General features: G+C 35.7%; 1 protein-coding gene across 1 annotated transcript in view; it reads left to right on the forward strand.

Annotated features, from left to right (window-relative positions):
- The window catches only part of FGB (fibrinogen beta chain), a 17812-nt gene extending 4366 nt beyond the window's left edge, over window positions 1-13446 (forward strand). The window contains exons 2-10 of the mRNA XM_045880259.2: window positions 5445-5460; window positions 5809-5941; window positions 8781-8972; window positions 9444-9627; window positions 10566-10793; window positions 11337-11450; window positions 11822-11947; window positions 12151-12436; window positions 13050-13446. Of these exons, the coding sequence (XP_045736215.2) occupies window positions 5445-5460; window positions 5809-5941; window positions 8781-8972; window positions 9444-9627; window positions 10566-10793; window positions 11337-11450; window positions 11822-11947; window positions 12151-12436; window positions 13050-13281 (1511 nt within the window). The 3' untranslated portion in view covers window positions 13282-13446. The remainder of the gene's footprint in view (window positions 1-5444; window positions 5461-5808; window positions 5942-8780; window positions 8973-9443; window positions 9628-10565; window positions 10794-11336; window positions 11451-11821; window positions 11948-12150; window positions 12437-13049) is intronic.
- Window positions 13447-21760: the final 8314 nt, after the last annotated feature.

Here is a 21760-nt window from a genome sequence, read left to right on the forward strand (position 1 = left end):
TGTATATTATGTGCTGAAAGATGAACTGTTTCAACAACAATTAATTTAATATTAACCCTTTTCTGTATGAAAGGCAGAGAATTGCTTGAATGAGGACAGTCTGTCTTTCTGATCATTGTAAATTTTGTGAAAGTGAATTATTCTCCACTATATTTAGGTAAGTTAGTGCCACATTTTATCTAGTTTATATAGTTCTGACATTAAAAGATACTAATTTATTTGCAAAAATATATTCTTTTTCAAAAATGGGTTTAGTTGGCAGAAAAAATTCTTGACATCAATAAATAAGAAGATTAGGCATTTTGAGTGAACATTTTCCTACTATAATTTAGGCATTTTTAAGCTTTCTTTTAAAAATGAACTATCAAAAACTAGCATTATGTTTGTGGATAAACTTTAAAAACATTCTCTTAGTCACAAACCAAGAATTCCTGCTATCACTATTATTATCCACACCTATATTTTTCCTGAAAATATTAGTTATGAAGTTAGACAAAAAGAGAAATACATGTGTAACATGGGGAATATCTGTATTTGCAAATGGCATGACTGTATACCTAAACAAACAAACAAACAAACAAACAAGAAATCAACTGGAAAAACTACTGGAAACAAGAGAATTCACTAAGAGAGTGGAGTACAAAGTAATATTCAAAAAATCAATAGCTTTCATATATACAGTTAAAATATAATGGAGGAAATCATCTTATTTATAACAGCAATAAATGAAAAATGTGGGACACATCCCCCAAAAAAGATTTGAATCAAGGAAAATGGACAGTTATTCTTGGATTGGAAAAGTTAAAATTATAAATGTCTGCTATGCCATTAATCTAATCCTGAGCACATTTTATGGAAAATACTTTTAATTCAAGAAATAGTTATTAAGTAGTGAAAGATTTTTTAAATGAACGTTACTAAAATACTCCAAAATAAAATTAAAGTTTTTATTTTCTACGGATTTTACTGCTGGTACTATACACTTTAAGTATAAAAACTTTAGTGATTTATTGCATTGTTTGAAAACACAGCTTTTCCTTCTAATGTGAAATGTATGCTTAAAACATAGTCTGATTCCTAAAAATTTGATTTTAATTTTCCCTTGGGATTAGTTCAGCAAACTCCAGAAGCCATTTCAGCTGAACTTACCAAAAGATAACAGGGAAATGGGTACTATTAGAAGGATATCAGGTGTCTCACAAATTTGACAGAATAATCAAATGATCAAGTTTAGAGGTTTTCATTACTTCTGCTGCCAAAGTTGGTAGGCTCTCTCTCTGCTATGAATGTGACATCAGGTCAGTCAACCCAATTCTTTGCTTATTTCCTTTTTTTTTTAAAGATTTTATTTATTTATTTGAGAGAGAGAATGAGATAGAGAGAGAGAGCATGAGACAGGGGAGGGTCAGAGGGAGAAGCAGACTCTCTGCCGAGCAGGGAGCCCGATGCGGGACTCGATCCTGGGACTCCAGGATCATGACCTGAGCCGAAGGCAGTTGCTCAACCAACTGAGCCACCCAGGCGCCCTGCTTAGTTCCTTTGAAAACATTAAATTGGGGGAGAGAAGCTGATAGGGCTACCTGAGGGAAGGAGTCTTCCACCAGCTCAAGCATCTGTGGCTAGAGGGTCAGGGTATCACTCTACTAACAGGACCACTGGAGCCCTGTGTTTCAAGGCTCATTCCAGGAGAAGGGAGCAGCACTCTAAAAGGTGTCCGTTATAGCCTTGTGGTTTTGAGTATCAATGTGACAGGAGCAGAAGAGCATCTCTGTCTTTTCTGTGGCTCTTCTGATTGGCATGGGGAGAAGAAAATGTGCTGGTGTTTCCCCATTGCCATGCTCTATACCAGCTTCCTTCAGGAAAGCAAACTGATAGCTTTCAAGTCAATAGAGGGAGACTCTCTACAAGAGACAGTGCTAGCCCCTACTCTTCTTCCCTGCAATATGCTTTCCCATTGCAAATGGCTAACCAATTACAACTGTCACTGCAATGCTGGTCTCAGGCTTGCCCAGCAAAGCTCTGGTCCAAGTTAGCCTCCAGCTCCTGCATATTAATTTTGTCTTGGATAGTGGTTCTCAAACTGTAGCTCAGGATAAGACAAGAAAAATACACAGAGATTAACAATGATTTAGTATAGTTTCTCAAATGCTATGGCTATTTAGACAGAGAGAATCACTATTTTATTCATTTAATCATTCACTCATTCATACATTCATAAACTTGTTCCATAGATATTTACAAAATACCTACCATGTGCCAAGTGTTTGACATAAACCATACAGTCATTCAAACAAGTTTCAAGCCCCAAAGCCTTTTCCTTTCAAGTCCCTTTTCTCTCTGACAGAGGTTGGGTCCCTTAGTTACTATTCCCAAAGCCTCATCTTTCCCTGACTTAAGCTCAATACATGTTATTACAAGTAGTTCCTATTTTCTGTCTTCCACTGTAGACATAAAGCTTCATGATTAGAGGGCACTTGTCTATCTTGTTCACCAAAATACCCTTGGGCCTTGGCATACTACTTCCCACACAGTAAGTGCTCTATAGATATTTGATGAACACAAATTGCCTTGTGTTCTATAGACTGGGCTTGACATGAATTGTAAAGGTATCAACAAGTGCATTGACAGTCAGTGCCCACAAGTCTGCTCTTCATGCCAGAGAGCTGCTGGGCAGGACAGATTATCTGTAATCTCTGTCACTGATTTACTGGCCTTGACTTATGTAACGGCATCAGCTAATACGAAGAACACTGCACTATTGACCTGAAAATATAACTGAACAAATAGTACTCCCTTGCTCCTCCACCAATAGCATCAACATTTTTAAAAATTTAAGTATCTTTATAAGCAGAATATCGGCAAATATATTTTTTCTCTTTGAAAATATGGTAATTTACTTTGTAAGATTAGGCACTTTAGAGTGTTAGTGTGGCTGTGTATAACTCAGTAGGAAAAAATATCTCACAAGAACTGGAATTTAAAAAACTCCTAGTCATTATCACTGCATTGGTCATGCCTTCGACACCAACAAGAATAGCCACACCCACACCCATAGATCAGAGTACAAATAAAGGCTAAGAGCGAGTGAGCTGGTCTGAGACAGGATAGCCCCAAGACATGGGCTGGGCAAAATAACAACAACAACAACCAACCAAACCAACCAAAAAGCTCCTGGTAAATTCTTTATAATGCTTAGATTTTGTTGGGCAATAGGGCATAATGGGCAGAGAGCATGGACTATAGGCTCAGACAATCCTGGGTCAAGTCCCGGTTCCGTATTTACTACCTGAATGCCTTGGGTAGTTGCTTAACCTCTCAGAGCATCAGTTTCATCACCAAAGAACTGAGTCGTTTCAGGAATGAAGTACAACAAATGATTATCAGGACTTGGCTTCTGAGGCATGGCTCAGGGAAAGCTAGTCACTCATTCATTCTCCATTTTTTTATTGAATGCCTGCCGTGTCAATCTTGGGCACAAATGTGTCCCCAGCCCCTAGCATACTACCGGTCACATAGGAGGCTTTCAAGAACTATTTGTGAAATGAACATGAAGTCTCTGCTCCTATGGAACACACATTCTGGTAGTTTCCGCCCTCTACTTTCCTGTTGATGATGGCAAGAATGCCAGTCAGAGTAGGAAAAAGGTGGGAATTTAGAGGAATTTTCATTTTATTTTATTATTTATTTATTTATTTATTTATTTATTTTTAAAGATTTTATTTATTTGAGAGAGAGAGAGAGAGAGAAACAGCATGAGAGGGGAGAGGGTCAGAGGGAGAAGCAGGCTCCCCGCTGAGCCGGGAGCCCGATGTGGGACTCGATCCCAGGACCCTGGGATCATGACCTGAGCCGAAGGCAGACGCTTAACCGACTGAGCCACCCAGGCGCCCAGGAATTTTCATTTTAATGTACAAGTACAAGATTCTATTAAATGCCAGAAGAAACTTGAAAATCCATAAACTTCTGAAAGTTAGATAATGGTTCTATTACTAGTTTCAGTGCTCGAAAATGAAGTACTACTCTGATAATGTTACCTTAAAAGAAAAAAAAATTGTTTTAGTCTTCTTATCAGATAGTCTTTTCAAATCAGCAAGAATCTGAAATCATTAACATAAGACCCTGTCCAGATTATTAAAATGAGCTTTTTCTCAGTTACGTTTTGAAGAGAAATGTTCTTGCGTCTTTTTTAAACTAATACACACATGTATTTGCTTTTATGGTCAGATGTGTATTCTTCTAAGAAAAATTAAAACTAAGCTAATCTTAAAATACAATATTAACTCAATACTGATGAATAGGACACAAATTTGGAAAAATCCAGAGGTAGTTTACTTAATTTAAACTCAATACTTTGCTTCTGTAAATTCGAGCTAAAAGAATTTGGGGGTGCAATCTCTGCTGCTCAGAGAAGAGTAATTTAGTGGGTCTCATACCATTATCAAGAATCTGCTTCCAAGCATGATTTATAGATGAAGGGATTAAGAGGTACAAATTTGCATTATAAACTAAGTCACGGGGCATGAAAAATACAGTGTAGGGAATAGATTCGATAATATCGTAATAACTGTGTATGGTGACAGGTGGTTACCGCAGTGAGCATTTCCTAACATATATATAATTGTAGAATCACTATGTTGTACACCTGAAACTGATATAATACTGTATGTCAACTCTACTTCAATTAAAAACATACTCTCCTGATTTAAACCTGGATAACCTGCTATCTTTCAAAAAATTATTTTTTAAATGTCACGAGCATGTTTTGCTTTCCGTACTCAACACACACACACACACATGCACACACAAAAAATACTATAAAGCAACACAGTTTTTGGGATTTATTTGTGTTGTTGACTTTGAGTTCCCCATTGATTCTTGTAGGAGTTGCTAATCCTGATTGCAACAAATAAATAAATAAATGAGAGACAGGGATTTGGTGGCTTACAGGAAATAATGACAGGAAATGGGCCACATTTAGTGTCTGAGCCTCTATTTGAAATAGATGTGTGAAGGCTTCACTAAAGGTAAAATAACATTGTCTTTATAAACAATATAATGTACTGTAAAATATATATAATGTAATATAAAAATAAATGTTAATTATGTGTCCAATCACAATAATAATGATTTTGATTTAGGAATCTGTGCTCTCTTAATTATTTTAACAGTGTTTGGAATTTTCTGAACACTTTAACTTACATTACCAAAGGACAAACTGTGGAAAGAAGTGAGAGCAAAAAGAGAAGTTGACATTTTCCTTTTGATGTTTGTCTATCAGAGTATAGGGCATGAGTTATTAATTTTCCTATTCTGATTAACATCTAAAAGAAAGGTTAAACACATGGTGATATAATATTATTCTTAATGTGTTGGCCTCTTAAAACTTAATTACATGATTGCCTCAAAGCATAAACGTTTGTGCTATACTTTTTGTGAACTCACAGTTTTAGTGGATTCCTTGTGAGTAGGTACAAATTTTTGTGCTTAGGTGAAAAATGTTTATTTCTTCACACATTCTTTGTAAGCCTGTGCAGCATCTACACTAATTTACTGGAAAGATGATACACATTTCTCTGAGGAATGTCCTAATTTTCCCTCGTATTGTCCAATTAAGAACTGTGGTGTTTCTAAATTCAGCCAACAGAGAATAGTTGTATGACAAGTAAATAAGTCTTGCTGGGAAGATGTTGCTTAAGTGATAAAATGGTTCAGCCAACAAGTGAACCAAAGCGTTAAATATTAACTAAGGAAGGTAACCATTTCTAAAGTGATATGTAACAAAGGACTCAGCTATATATAGGATTGAAGATCTCTCAGTGAAGTCCACAAGCAAAGGACGGTTTCTTGGAACTTCCAAAAATTTAAAACCATGAAGAATCTATTATTGCTACTATTGTGTGTTTTTACTGTTAAGCCACAAGTTCAATATTATGACGATTTGGTGACTATTTTAAACTTATTGTATTATTACTAATATTATTAATATAAAATAGAACAATGTAATCATATGAATATCTTAATGAAATTAACCTCGATTTTAGTTATGAAATTGAATTGTTAATCTCAGGGACCCATTTTATTTAAAGAATGTTACATAGTATTTCTTACATAAAAACAAAATAATAATTTCTTGTTTTCTGGTTTCTTACCTTTATTTTCCCAGGATGAAGGAGAGAGAGCTGTGGTAAGATTGTTTTTCTCACTTGTTATCCTGAGTACTGTGATTTTCATTTAATTCTAGCAATATGTTATTACAATTATGAGGACAAATCTGAGGATTTTGCGGACTATAAAATAATGAAAAAGCAGTATTTTAAGAGAAAAAAGCTGTGGTAGATTACTCTTTGGTGAAGGAGAGTAATACATAGCTCCTGAAATTACTGGTGACTTATGAATGAAAATTGTAAACTAATCTAAAAGCAGAATAGACCAAATACAGTGATATAAAATGAAATAATAGGGTTTTTTCAAGTGAGAAAATCTAAATCGTAAGTAGTGTTTATTGTTATTAATAGTTATCAAACACATAGCTCAGTATAACTTATTCATTTGTGGAAGAGTTTTTCATCAACTACTATCTTTGCTGATTTATTTCTCTTGGTTTGAAGATAACAAAAATATAGAAATGTATTTAGGGAGATAAATACTTAAAGAATTTTAATTTTATTCTCAAATGAAACATGATCAAATTTCTTGTATATAACATAGTCTGTCACACTAGAAATAAAGAGTATATGATAATACTTGAAGGAAGTGATTTGTTCAGATCATTTGTTGAATTTGAAGGGAAGCTAAGTTGTTTTAATTATCAAACCATACAGATAAAAAGATCGTTGTCTGGTTAATTGCATTAGGTAAGAAGAATGTAAAGAACGTTTAAGAGTAAACTTTTATAAATACTTGGCTAAGCACTTTTACATTTCTACTCACCAGCTAATCCTTACAGAGATAGTTTACTAGTTTAGGCTCCCAAATGGATTTTCTAGTTTTTGTTTTTTCACTAAGTGATCTTCATGAAACTAAATATCCATAGAATTTCTTTAAATATTTTTAATTCCCCTTTTTCTGGTAAAGCTAGACCATCAATGCTACCTAATGGCACTATGAAATAGAAAATATTTTCTTCTACTGTAATTTGATTTGCCATAAAAGATGAGGCACATTTCATAAAATTCCTGGTAGAATAGACCAGGACCACAGGAAATATGTATATTTTCCCCAACTCCTAACATGTTATTATTTTTATTACAATTACACATATCCCAATACTATAGTGATTAGGCAGGGAGATCTGGAGCCAAATTGCCTGGGTTGGAAGCCTTGCACCCTCTCACTAAATGTTAAATATTATTATAACTTAATGAATAAATGACAGTAAAATTCAAAATAGAGTCATTGCATGACTTCTAGGCTCACAGAATAGCTGGAGAGTTTAGCTTCTGCTTCACATCTAGTCATTTGTTAATTTGTAATTAGTGTAATTTAAAAAAAAAAGTGTAATTGCTAACAAAGACTGAAGGACAATATAGTTAATCCCAGCCAACACTTTTATATTGCATTGCATATTTTCCACTTCATTACCTCCAATGTAATATATTTTAAGTTAGCAAATAATTTTAACCGCATACCTTGAGAATTATTTTAGATATGAGAAAATTATGGTGTTTGATAAAGAAATCATGTAAGAAATTTCAAGAGAATGGTTTAAGCAATAATTTCGTGGATATAAAATAAGAATAAGATTGGAATTAGTGGAGAAGCCTTTTGAACTGTAGTATCTATTATGTGTTATTGCAATAAAATAGTGAGTACTTACTATGTGTCAGGTGCTCTTTGGAGGGTGTCACATGTGAAGTCGTTTAATCTTTACAATCATCTTATACAGCAGATACTATTATTATCCCTATTTTACAGATAAGAAAACTGGAGCACAGATACCATAACTTGCCCAAGATTTTGTAGATATTAAGTGGTAGGGTCAAGATTTGAACCCAAGCAGTCTGGCTGCAGAGTACCTTATTCCTCTCCAAACATGCTAGAGTCAAAGATTGTCTTATTACAAATAAATCCCAAGTAAATTTCACTTTGAATAAATCTGTATTGCCTCTTAAATATTGTTATATAGGAGTAAGCAAATTAATCAATTCATAAAAACTGAAAGTGGGAAAATAATGAACAATGATTACAGGCATTTAGTAATCTGGATGGCTTGAGAATATTTATTCCTCCTGACAGCGTAGATGCCTTACTATTTTATGTATTCCAATGTATAGGTATCAGGAATCTAAGGTCCTTACTATTCACAATCTGATGTAGCTTTATTTTAAGGCTTCTTTTTAACAAAACTCCCTCCGGGGCAATAGCTTTTCATGCGGTTTTTCTTTCTATTGTTACTGAGGATACCTAAGCAGCCTACTGATTTACCAACAATGACTAGCCAGTTGATGGACCTTAAGCAAACATTAATCGTGTGATAACCTAAATTATAAATAGAGTGTATTGGAGGAGCACCTGGGTGGCTCAGTCGTTAAGTGTCTGCCTTTGGCTCAGGTATGATCCCAGAGTCCTGGGATCGAGCCCTGCATCGGGCTCCCTGCTGTGCGGGAAGCCTGCTTCTCCCTCTCATACTCCCCCTGCTTGTGTTCCCTCTTTTACTGTCTCTCTCTCTGTCAAATAAATAAATAAAAATCTTTTTAAAAAAAAAACTGAGTGTATTGGAATAGTTAAATGTCAAATCTTTGATAACACTTTACATTTTATTTCTGCCTGGTTCCCTGAAGGCCACTGTGAATGCCCGTGGTCACCGGCCCCTTGACAAGAAGAGGGAAGAGGCTCCCAGCCTAAGACCTGCCCCACCTCCCATCAGTGGAGGTGGCTATCGGGCTCGTCCAGCCAAAACAGCAGCTGGCCAAAAGAAAGTAGAAAGAAAAGCTCCTGATGCTGGGGGCTGTCTTCATGCTGACCCAGACCTGGTGGGTGCACTGATGTTTCTTGTCGTGATGGGTCTCCAATGCAGAGAATGCTTATCTTCATCATGGCTTCCTAATGTTGTCTTGACCCACATCATCATCATTATTTTGTTTCTTTATTTTGGACATAACTACAAAACTTACTAGGCCTTGGGTTAAGGGTTCCTTTCTAGTTTTCTTTAGTCTGAGCCCAAGATTGTAAAAATTATTCTTAATTTTGTATTTTGCCCACCTCATTTGTTCAGGTGGTAAAATTTTCATTGTCCAGTTTTATTTATTCTATGCTAAGGACTAATTTTAATCTTCATAGGAATATGTTGAGGACTCTAGAATTTCTGGACCTATATACAGAAAATCAAATTACAAGTTGTTATATTGGCTAATGATATCATTGAATTTTCACCATGTACTATTTTCACAAATACCCATAATCTGAATCCTTTATCTAATGCCTGCTATTTTCTTTGTTTGCAGGGAGTGTTGTGTCCTACAGGATGTCATTTGCAAGATACTTTGGTAAAACAGGAAAGACCAGTCAGAAAAAGTATAGAAGAGTTAAATAACGATGTGGAGTCCGTGTCCCAGTCCTCTGCTAACACCTTTCAGTATATAACTCTGCTAAAAGAGTTATGGAAAAACAGGCAGAAACAAACAACAGGTAGATATCCTGTGTTTTATGTTTGATACTGCTATAAAATTGGAACTTCTTGAAATGCCATGGGAATGCATGATTCTGAGATCAACATTTCTAGATTAGCCTAAAGAACATCCTACTGCTTTCAGTATGAGCCTGATTTACCCTAAGGTTCTCACTTAGCCACCTTTAGCTGCAGCTTGCCATATAAGCACCATTTAGCACTTCTTCTCAGCTAGAATCATTTTCTATGAAAAATTCACCGTGAGTTCTTATTTTCATTCTCTAAGAAATTTGTGAATCAGGAGACAATATTCAGAGTCACATTTAGCATTTATAGATTTAATACTTCAGGTTTTGAATATAAGAGGGTAATCTATGATGTGCTCAATGGTATTGCAGATAGCGCTACCAAATCTTTGAATCTTGAGATCTGAATGTTGAGTGCTATTGGGTGGGTGGTTAGGAATCAGCTAGTGAGTAAGCCTGGCATAAGCATTTCAGTGAGTAGCTTATCCAAATTTGGACATTTTTCAAAGGTATCATGACATTCTTCTTATAAATTTCAAGGCTCTACTGTACTTATGTGAGATGAGTAAGTAAATCAAGTGTATCCAATCCATATGATGTTGAACTTCTGAGGTGGAAGGCCTAAACACTGCTTTCTCCTCTTTTCCTCACCAGAGAAATAAAGAACATTTTGTATTTATTATTAGGCATAATTTTTAGCTTACACCTAAGGTAAATTACTAGTATAGTAGCTAGACTTTATGTTCATTTGTATATGTCACAGGCAAAATAATTTTCTCTAGTCCAACTACATGTCATGATTGCCTGACAGTAACTCTGTGTCTATTAACTTATTCTCAGAAAATCAAAATCACGACTGTATGGTTGAATACCTGTAGTTTTTTTTATTGGGAGAAAGTGCTTACCATTCCTTCATAATTTCATTTTTCCAGAAAATGAAAATGCAGTAAACGAGTACTCCTCAGAGCTGGAAAAGCACCAATTATATATAGACGAGACTGTGAACAACAATGTCCCAACTAACCTTCGTGTACTCCGTTCAATCCTGGAAAACCTGAGAAGCAAAATACAAAAATTAGAATCTGATGTCTCAGCTCAGATAGAATACTGCCGCACTCCATGCACAGTCAGTTGCAGTATTCCTGTGGTGTCTGGCAAAGGTAACTAGTTAATAAACGTATTTCTAGAGGGTTCCAGAACAAATACTCTCTAAAAAATAAGAGAACTTCGAAAAGCTTAGTGGCTCTTCCCCAACCAATCCTAATGACATAAGAGCACATCATGAAGATATCCCTAGCACGCTGTGTTCTGACTTAGCCTAATGTATTCGCCAGTGTTTGATGAATAGGATGTAGTGTAATGATGGTGGTCTCTCCACCTGGCTAATGCGCATGTTTGCTTGGGTAGGTGGCAGAAGCATGGGTGGGCGTAGGAGTTTCTCCATCCCATGTGTTCTGGCAGGTTATGTGTATCCTAGGACATAAAAGGTGGAGAAGGGCTGTTTCATCCCCTTGGGAAATAGAACTCAAAACTGAGTTTGATTTTCAGTAAAAGGATGATTCAGTTTCTATAATTTATTCTCAAATGTCTTAAATAAAACATTCCTCAGTAATCTGTGTCATCAGTTATCTTATAAAATTGATGACTAAAGATCAAGGAGTTATGTTGTGGTTCCCTGAATATATGTTATCTTATGTTTGCAGAATGTGAGGAAATTATCAGGAACGGAGGTGAAACATCTGAAATGTATCTCATTCAGCCTCACAGTTCTATCACACCATACAGAGTATACTGTGATATGACCACAGAGAGTGGAGGTAAGTATTCCATAGCTGTTCACCTATTATGCTGTAATTATTTTGAAACCATACAATGCTAAAAAATGAGACCTAGCTTTAACATACCTAACAATGAGCCATTTGACTTGGAACTTAACCTGATATTTTAAAGGTTATAAAATATCTATGATTCACAATTCACAATTTGGGGGTAAGATAAAGCACTTGAGGTCTCCAAAGATTTTAAGTTTTCCTTTCATATTCATTTCCTTATTGTATCCATTTTGAAGCACTTAACATAGGTGGGCATAAAATAAATTAAATAGGCGAGGAATTCAGACATTCTCCCCAAAGTGAGATTATTTGTTATTGGTGAATATGTGCCATTTTTTTTTTTCTTTCAACCAAAGGATGGACAGTAATTCAGAACCGTCAAGATGGGAGTGTTGACTTTGGCAGGAAATGGGATCCGTATAAACAAGGATTTGGAAATATTGCAACCAATGCCGATGGGAAAAAATACTGTGGTCTACCAGGTAAAAAGTGGGAGTACAAAATAAATTATCCTGTTGGAAAATTTTTTTATTTCCATTTAAAAACCATAGTGCTGGGAGACTGTTTTTAGGAGGTTAAGAAGAGTTTACAAAAAGATTGTGAAACTAAAGATAAGGCAAGGAAGGCAGTTTTTAATTTCCAGAGGTGTTGTTTTTGGAGAGACTTAATTTTATTTTTCCTTTAGGTGAGTATTGGCTTGGAAATGATAAAATTAGCCAGCTTACCAACATGGGACCCACGGAACTTTTGATTGAAATGGAGGACTGGAAAGGCGACAAGGTGAAGGCCCTCTATGGAGGATTCACTGTACAGAATGAGGCCAACAAATACCAATTGTCCGTGAGCAAATATAAGGGAACAGCTGGCAATGCCCTCATAGAAGGAGCTTCTCAACTGATCGGAGAGAATCAAACTATGACCATTCACAACAGCATGTACTTCAGCACGTACGACAGGGACAACGATGGCTGGTATGTATGATGTCTTTCACCCCTGCTTTAAAAGCCGCTACGAATGTTGTGATTGGGATCCTCAATGGCAGCTCATGTTATTGATAACTGTCATTTCTTGGGTGCTTCCTGGGCCCTAGCCACCATACTAAACTCTTCATGTGTCACTTTCTAAACCATTTCTGCTATAAAGTTGTCATTATTATCCTCCCTTGATGGATGAAGTTCAGAGAGACAAAGTAACTTACCCAAGGTCATACAATGATAAAAGATGGAACTGGAACTAGAGCACATTTACCTTCTGTGTAGTGAGCATTTAGATAGGTTTCTCTGTCTGTATGGTCTAAGGTATAGTACATTGGAACTTTCATTTCGTTTTCCAGGGTACTCTAATACTAAAGGAGCTGAAAGCTGACTTGTCAGTTTAAAGAAACAAATGCAGATGAGCTTGTCACCCGGCCCAGTTCTCTCTCTTTCTTGCTATAGGGCAGAGAAGGTCTTTTGTGTTTTAGTTTGATTTTACTTATAAAACCAGAGTGAAAGAGTACTGTGCACAGCACTCTTCTGTGGGTATTTTGCAAAGAATTAACTCAACAGCACTGCAGTTCTAATGACCCCAAACATTTCCTTTCAGGATAACTGCAGATCCCAGAAAACAGTGTTCTAAAGAAGATGGCGGTGGATGGTGGTATAATAGATGCCATGCAGCCAATCCAAACGGCAGATACTACTGGGGCGGACATTACAGCTGGGACATGGCAAAACATGGCACAGATGATGGAGTGGTATGGATGAACTGGAAGGGGTCCTGGTATTCAATGAAGAAGATGTCTATGAAGATCAGACCCTTCTTCCCACGGCAATAACCCCCAAAACGTAAATTTTTATTCTTCTATATGTAACACATTTTTGTATATTATGTCATTGGAATATTCTTTCACACACTGTATCCCTCTGAAGCTATCAAATGGTTGTGAGTGTGACTTTTTGGGAAAAGTATTTAGGCTAAATGACATTAAAATGGCACATGAGTTTCTTTTATATTCTTCATTTGTATTATCGCACTGAGAACTAACTGAAACAATAATTGTGGACAGTGTTCGTAATTTCAATTTCAGTTGATTGTAGAAAGTTTCAAATTAGGAAGAGGAATTTTCTGTCCTGGTTCAAAAGTCCGCTTTAAAGACTATTTATTTATGTAAGATCTGTCACACACAAAAAAACTTTTGAGAAGATTTATTAATTAAACCAGTCTCTGTTACAATAAATTAATGTATTCTTATTTTGTAATCCACATGACCAATGAATTAGGCTTTGAACTTGTGAGAAAAGAGGAATAATCACAACCTTAAGTAGCTAATAAACTAACACTGAACATATGAAGATCCAAATCTCACTCTGCATCATGGGAAAACCACTAATCTGCCATTTAGCTAGACTTTGGGATCAGAAATCTCAATAGGACAATGAGGGTTCAGTCTTCATCATTTGTTTTTTGGGAGGAATAGTGGGGTAGGAAGCAGCAGTTGCCTATTGCCCGGGAAGTTAGGCCTATTGACCTCAACTGGATCTTTGTTTTTCACATAACACCAGAACTACAGTAAAAGTAGGTTTTCTGTTCTTTCTATTTCTCTCCAGGTAATGAGTATATCAGCTCAATATTTCCTTTATCTTCTGTTCTCCCATCATTTCACTCCAAGTGCCCTGGGCAACCCTATGCCCCCCAGACTCTCCTTGCCTAATGTAGCATCATTTCCACTCATTTTTATTGAAACTTGTAGTCTGGAAGCTCATCCTCTTACCCTTGCATCTAAGCAGAGATTATTAATTTCTATCATATAAATGCTGTCACTCTCTTAATTCCTCATCAAATCCAACTTCAACTTTTACCTGGTTTCCCTGCCATAAGTCCTGTCTCACCCCTACCTATATACTCTGTTACTCTGCCATCACATATATGGTCCTAAAAATAGAACATTCTGACCAAGTTATCTTCCTGCTTAATGTCAGCTTTTGTTACCTAAATACTAAAATCCAATTTCCTTGACTGGGAGTGAAAATGATTTGCTGTTTGGTCCCAGCACCGTCTCCTGCCCCCTTCACTACACATCTACATTCTTGTCACAGTGAATTTTCCACCATCTCGGAGAAGGTTGGGCCCTTTTATATGATGTTTCCATTGTTAATAGCATCTTTCCCCCAACACTATCTGACAAATTACTGTTCATTTTTAAGCCTCAGTTTAACTGCAACTTCTCTGTTTTACATCCCTTTCTCCTTTACTAATGATGAGCTCTTACTCATCTTTGATTCCAGAATTATCAGCCTGTCAGAAAACGTGATTTTCATAAGTTCATAGATATTGGATGACAAAATTCAGTGATTATCAGGATCTCGGATAGCCCCCCCCTTTTTTTATAGAACCCATTTTCCAATAAAGTCACACACAGAAACTTAACACACAAAATACTTGAAAGTAGAACTTTTGCAGCAAGACTGAATATAGCAGAGGTACCTGGGGGGCTCAGATGGTTAAGCATCTGCCTTTGGCCCAGGTCATGATCTCAGGGTCCTGGGATGGAGCCCTACATCAGGCTCTCTGCTCAGCAGTGAGTCTGCTTCTCCCTCTCCCTCTGTGATCTCTCTTGCTTTTGCTCTCTCTCAAATAAAATAAAGTAAAATAAAATAAAATAAAATAAAATCCTAAAAAAAAAAAAAGACCGAGTATAGCAAAAGCCCATGGAATCAAGGATGGGAAAAGGGCAGGAGCCCAATCCGAGGGCAGTATCCTGCAGACCTTTGCTCAACCCCTTAAGGACTCACGGAAGATCTAACGAGCTTAAAATAAAGCCACAGATAACAACAACAACAACAAACATTAAAATAGTCAATTTGATGGTCAATTCTTAGTTAATGTGCAAATTGCAGAAGCACAGAGACCATTCCTGGATGGTGTGTAATATCTAAGTTTATCTAGAAAGAAGTAAGTTTTCTTAAGTTATCATTTGGTAAGAAATCTTACATATCTCGTTTGGCCTATTCAGGCATCACAATTTTGAATATAATATAAAGGTAGTGTCCTCGAATTAGAATACATAAAACAGTTTCAAAAAAGATTAACTCATGACTTTTATGAAGATAATAAAAAGATTAGTTGGAAACTATTAATCCCACACTGTGGCATGAGAATCATATTTTATTACACGACTAAGACAAAGTATGTAAAAAAAAAACTAGAAAGGCTATATGTACTTGGGATGTAAACTTCCAGTTCCTCTGCATCTAGGAACCAAGGAAACCAGCTAACCAATGTGACTAAGGAATTGTCTTTTAAACTGAACACAGATTTTTCCACATGGGCCAAAAATGTAGGGTTTGTGACATACCGCCCACTGCAGTAGCTTAGCTGACATTGTTGAACCATTGCACACCAGACATCATGCATGTTGACTGTCTAAACCTGCAGAGCTTATTTACAATATGGATATCCCGGTATCAACCCCGATTTATGACATCAGAGGCTCTACATAGGAAAAGCCTCAGAATCTGCATTTATAAATAGATGTCCCCAAGAGACTCTGATCCTATCTGAGGTTAGTGAAGTTCCCTGGATGGGTCTTGTTCTGATTCACCAGCTACTAGAGCTTAGATTTTAGAATGACTGATACAAGCTACATTTACATTTGCCTGAGACTCCCATCGTTCTCATCCAGCCTTTCTTTCACCCAAATGGTGACCATGAGGCAACATTTAGGGCAAGTTGTCATCTTTGAAATGACTGTGATTTCATAGGCGACCACCTCCTATGTTTAACAGTTAACTTGGGTTTAAACAACACGGCCTCAAAAACTGGAAACATTATTTCTACTCTGTTGTCTCTCACCTTATGTGATTCTCAAGGTTGTACTTTTAGTGTTTTTCAGTGTAAAAACAACTCACAAATGTTACCTATCATTTGTGCATTGAGCTGAAATTGATTTCTGAATTCCATCCCTCCCGTTACTGGGGCACGTGGCTTGATGCTCCCTGCTTGAGCTTCCACTGTTGCTCATCTCAGCTCTAAGGTGCAATGTGTCGGTGCATAATTACAGCTAAACTAGCAAATGGAATAATTTCTGTTTATTTTAACAATATTAATTGTGGTTTTAAGTAATTAAATTAGTACACATTATTTGCAGACATTTTGGGAAATTTAGAAAAGTAGAACTGCTTATAATTTCGACCTTAACAGGAGAGCAGCTACTATCCTCGTTTATGTTTTTCTTGTGATTCTGTACATGTGTTAGCACTTGATTTTTTCACATTGTGTCAGGGAAATGTTTCCATGTTACTTAATATTCTTCTTTAATGTTATTTTCTATAGTATTCTTTTTAATGACCATATAATTTTCCATCACGTGAATGTACTCTAATTTTTAGCAAGTCCCTGTCACTTAAAATTTAGCTATTTCTGACCTTTTTCTAATAAAGATAATACTGAAGTTAGCATCCTTCTACATAACTTTATATATATATATATATATATATAATCTGTATTATATATAACATATAGTGTTATCTACTTTTTCTACAATAAATTTTTAGAAGCTGAGTATCTGGAGGAAAGAAAGGGGTTGGTGTTCTGGAGGTTTTTAAAATATATATATTGCCAAGTAACTCTCCAGAAAAACGGTTATCAATTTACTTTGGCAGACAGAATTACAGGTGTTTGTTTTTATTTTTCTTCTCCCTCACTAATGCTGAATGTTGTAATTAAAATTTTGACGCTTTAATTTTCATAGCTTAGTTACTAGTGCAAGTAAGAGATTTTTAAAATGTTTAATGACCATTGGTCTATCTTCTTTTGAGAGCTGCTTTTCATGTCCTTTCGCTAGTGCTACTTTTCTATTAGCATAAATCATCTTTTATATGAATTCTTAACCATTCTTTATGTACGTAGGATAGCAATCAGGAACATGATATTACCCTCTATTTATTCAAATATTTTATTTCCTAAGTGATTAGACTCAAAGAGTCATATGCTTACAAATAGTCTTGACTGGAACCAATATTAACCACTACACCCTGTCTCTCTTCCCAGCCAAGCTGTGACCAATAGGCGATAAGTTTTTTGTTTTGTTTTTTGACTGAATTATATTCATTTCTCCAACAATTTTTTATTTTGAAAAGTTCCAGTCTTACAGAGAAATTGCCAGAAGAGTTTAATGAATACCTCTATGTCCTTCACCTAGATTCACCAATTGTTTGCTACGTTTGCTTTATCTCTCAAAAGGAGACACTTTTAAGCAGTGTTGTAAGAGCTTATGTAGGCCTCTAACCTTGAGGTCACAGACCTATTGTAGGCAGAATCAAAGGTTGATTTAGCAAATATTTTTCAGAGTGCTATGTTGCAACCAGCACATAGCCACCTTCAGCAATGAGGTGAAGAATAGGCTGACCATCGTTTAGTAACTATTTCTCAGCTCAAACCTGGAATGTTATCTTAAATTTTCTTGCCTCCATGGTTTTGAAGAGCTGCTTTTACTATGTGGAAATGGAGGACATAATGTCCTGCTTTTGTATAAGAATTAATTTGAATCTCTCCTCCCCAGGTGCAAATTCCCCACCATACTACTCCCTTCTATGATGTTTAAGGCCCTTGCCATCCCCACCCCCAATTAATTAAGGATTTTTCTCCATAAATGAGATTTACAAAGTACTTGAAATTCAATTAAAAAGAGAATATAGATGAATTAATAAACATATGAACAACAATTTAAAAAAACCATATGAATAGATAAAATGTGATATCCCCAAAGTGGTTTCTGTGCAGATTTTGTTACTTACAGGCAAGTTTTATAACACTCATAGCTACCAAAATCTAAATGTTGCTACTTCTCAAGCTGTTTCAGCAAATAGTAAATGTTATACTACTTTACTCAGGCATAAAAAATATTTAGTTTATGATTTTTGCATTCTGCATGTACTTATTCTTTCAGACTTTTCTAGATACGATTTGAGGTTAGTGAAGCTCCCTGGATGGGTCTTGTTCTGATTCATCAGCTACATCCCTAAGGTCTGCTAACTAAATTGGAAGTGTGTTTTATTGGTTATAAGGAGAACCCATGACAGAATGTAATTAGGTCAACAATAACACTGGGAAATAATTAAAATTAAATGGTATGGGTAATACAGTTGACTCTTTGAACAATGCAGGGGTTAGGAGTCCAGACCCCCACACAATAGAAAATCCAAGTTTAACTTTTGGCTCCCTATAAAATGACTAATAGCCTACTGCTAACCAACTGTAACATAAACAATTAGCTTATATTTAGTATGTTATATGTGTTATATGCTGTATTATTATAATAAAGTAAGCTAAGTAAGCTTAGTAATAGTAAGCTATTACTAAGAAAATCATAACAAAAAGAAAATACATTTACAGTACTGTAAAAGATCTGCATATAAGTGGATCTGCTCAGTCCAAACCTGTGTTGTTCAAGGGTCAACTGTACTCTCACATTTATCTAAAACTACGGTATCATCATCCTAGAACTCATAATAAATGATGTGTGGAACTTACGGGGCTTGAGCCTATAAGAATATAAGAAGTTGTGAGCTTCATCCCCAGATGTGCTCCTTATCATCACATTATTTAACCTTCTTAAGCTGCTACTTTCTCACTAGAAAAATCAACCTATAAAATGTTCTCACCTTTATTAAAGAAACTCTAGTAATCATTGATCAAAAATATTCTAATAATTTTTCCTGGAAATAATTCTTTATTCTAAAGGATTTCCAGAAACTAAAAGCAAATATGTAAACAGAACACATGAATCAAAATGTGAATAATCTCTTTTAATAAAAATTGAATACGACATCAACAGATATAGAAGGGATTTATGCATTTAGTAGGAGGAGGTTGAACTGGATGACCTTTATAGTTCTACTTAACACTTAGATTCCTTAATTCACAAGCATTTTATTGGGTCATCACTTTGTGCCAGACCTTGTGTGAAGTGGTAGAAATAAAATATAGTAATTTCAGTTAAGAAAAGAGCAATTAATTAAGTTTCTTCATGTTTTCTTCATGTACCATGCTGAAGGACAGCATCAACAGCTATGGGCTAAATGATGAAGACCCATCCATCTCGATGTCAAATTAAAATGCAGTTGGACATTTATGCTATTCCTTACTTAGGATCTAAATCCCCAATTCATCATCTTTCTCCCTGGCAGAAATATTTAAAAACCATGTGCTTTCATGGCAAAACTTGCAGGTTCATGCCCATTTTACGCCTTCATTTACCTATTCGTTCATTCAACGAGGGGTTATGTTGAAATGTCTAACCTAAATAAAGCTTGCAGAGTAGGAGGGCATGGCATTAGATGGAGAAAAGCATCATGAGGAAGTCAGCAGCAGTTAAGGAAAGAAGAAAAAAAAATTTTAAAGGTAAATATAAAATAAAAGTGGTTTTTAAAAAGTTCATTATTTATAAGAACATCTTCTACATTAAGAAGTACAGTTTAAAAGTGAAAGAACCACAGGAAAAGAGTTAAAGAAAGGAGAAACTACAATAAAACAAAAAGTAAATTAAAAATAAAAACGTGTTTCAGAATTTATCTATTATTTCAGGAAAGGCTTCTAAACAAAGTGACATGTAAAGATGTAGGTAAACGCAAAGAAAAAGAAATTGGGAGTGATGACAATATTAGTACTTGACAAGGTAGAATTAATTTCCAAAAGCATGAAATAAGAAAAAAAAAAGACATTATCTAATGAAATACTTGGAAATTAATAGTTAAAAGATGACTCACTCATTCCACATGAGGTCAGGGTTGTAGAAAAAAGAAAGATGACTCACTCTAAACCTCTAAAAAAGTAACTAATTCAAAATTAAGAAAGACCTTTCCAAAGCCCCTAGAACAAACAAAAGAAGTAAAAACTGAAAGGAAAATTTTTTTGGCTTAGAAAAAAAGTGGAGGGTAAGAGGGAGAATACTTCACTGAAAAGCTACACTTTAAAGATGAGCAAAGAGATATAAGCACAGGAAAGAGCATATGTATAGATTTGTCTTATTCAACAAAATTGGCATTTTGATTCCACTGGCAAAGAATACCTTAATAGCTGATCCCAGCATAACTGGCTATCCATCCACAAGAAAATAAAAGTAGACCTTCTCCATAACATGTTAAAATAAATTCTAGGTTAATTAAATATTTAAATGTAAAAGAAAAAAAGAAACAATAGAAATATTTGAAGAAACTTTTAAAACCTATCTGTAGAATCCCGGGGTAGGTGAGATATTCTTATGTAGGGCAGAAAACACTATGTAACTGAGCTCTGGCCAGAAGAAGGACACCTAATGACATAAATAAATATGTTAGAGATAGGGATCTACTGTTATTTTGGGGATAGAAACAAGAACTTTGAGGGCTCAGAGAAAAATTCCTGGTTCTGTGTCCTACGGTGGGCATTAGGGAGGGGTTCACAGAAGGAACACTACGGAGCGGCATCCTCAAGGATGAAGGGGATGCTTCTAGGCCGTATATGTAAAGGCACAGACTCATTAAAGGATCTGGTATTCTGATACTAGTGCGAAATTCAGTGCAATCCAGATGCAGTGAATGACTGTAGACGTTGGAAAGGGACCAGTTTGTGAAAGAGCTTATGTGCAAAGCTAGGAAGTTTTAATTCAATGTCAAGATAGGCCTTAAGCAGGAGAAAGACGTGATTGCTTAATCTTTTAAAAGGTAACTTATAGAGTGAGAAAGGATGTTCTGGTTCAGACTGCTAATTGCCTACCTCAACATGCATTCTGCTTCTCCTTATTAACAGAATCCTAATTTTAATTAGGATAGCTTTGTATTAACCTTGTATTGTTAAGGTGTCAGAGCCTCTCCCGAAGCCAGGTATGTCCATGTGGACTAAGCTGTGGCTGATGACACATAAGTAAAAGTGCTATCTGCAACATTTCAGAAAGTACCTTAAAAGAGAGAAGATACGCCATTTCCCTTCTGTCTTTCCTCTATTTTCCAGATTGCCACAGGACATGGTGTTTGATAAGACATGAGGTAAATTCGAAGATGAAAGACTTTTACTAGGATGCTGGCTTCCTGAAGACACAAAGAGGACATATTACCATAGACTTTTTTGTAAACAAGAAATAAGTTTCTGTCTTATTTATGGCACATGCATCCAACCTCATCCCAACTTAGAAAAATGAGTATTAATGTTACTGTAATGAGAAACTCCTACATTTAAGGAGTGGCTTGAGAAGGAACTGCCAGTTAAAAAGACCAAGAAAGGTGAGACAAATGAGAATGGTCTATCAAAAGCCAAGAGAAAAATGCAGATTGAAGAGG

Source organism: Mirounga angustirostris, unplaced genomic scaffold, assembly GCF_029215605.1.
Source record: "Mirounga angustirostris isolate CCGP_5_RB_7025 unplaced genomic scaffold, mMirAng1.0.hap1 SCAF_2, whole genome shotgun sequence".
Taxonomy (NCBI): domain Eukaryota; kingdom Metazoa; phylum Chordata; class Mammalia; order Carnivora; family Phocidae; genus Mirounga; species Mirounga angustirostris.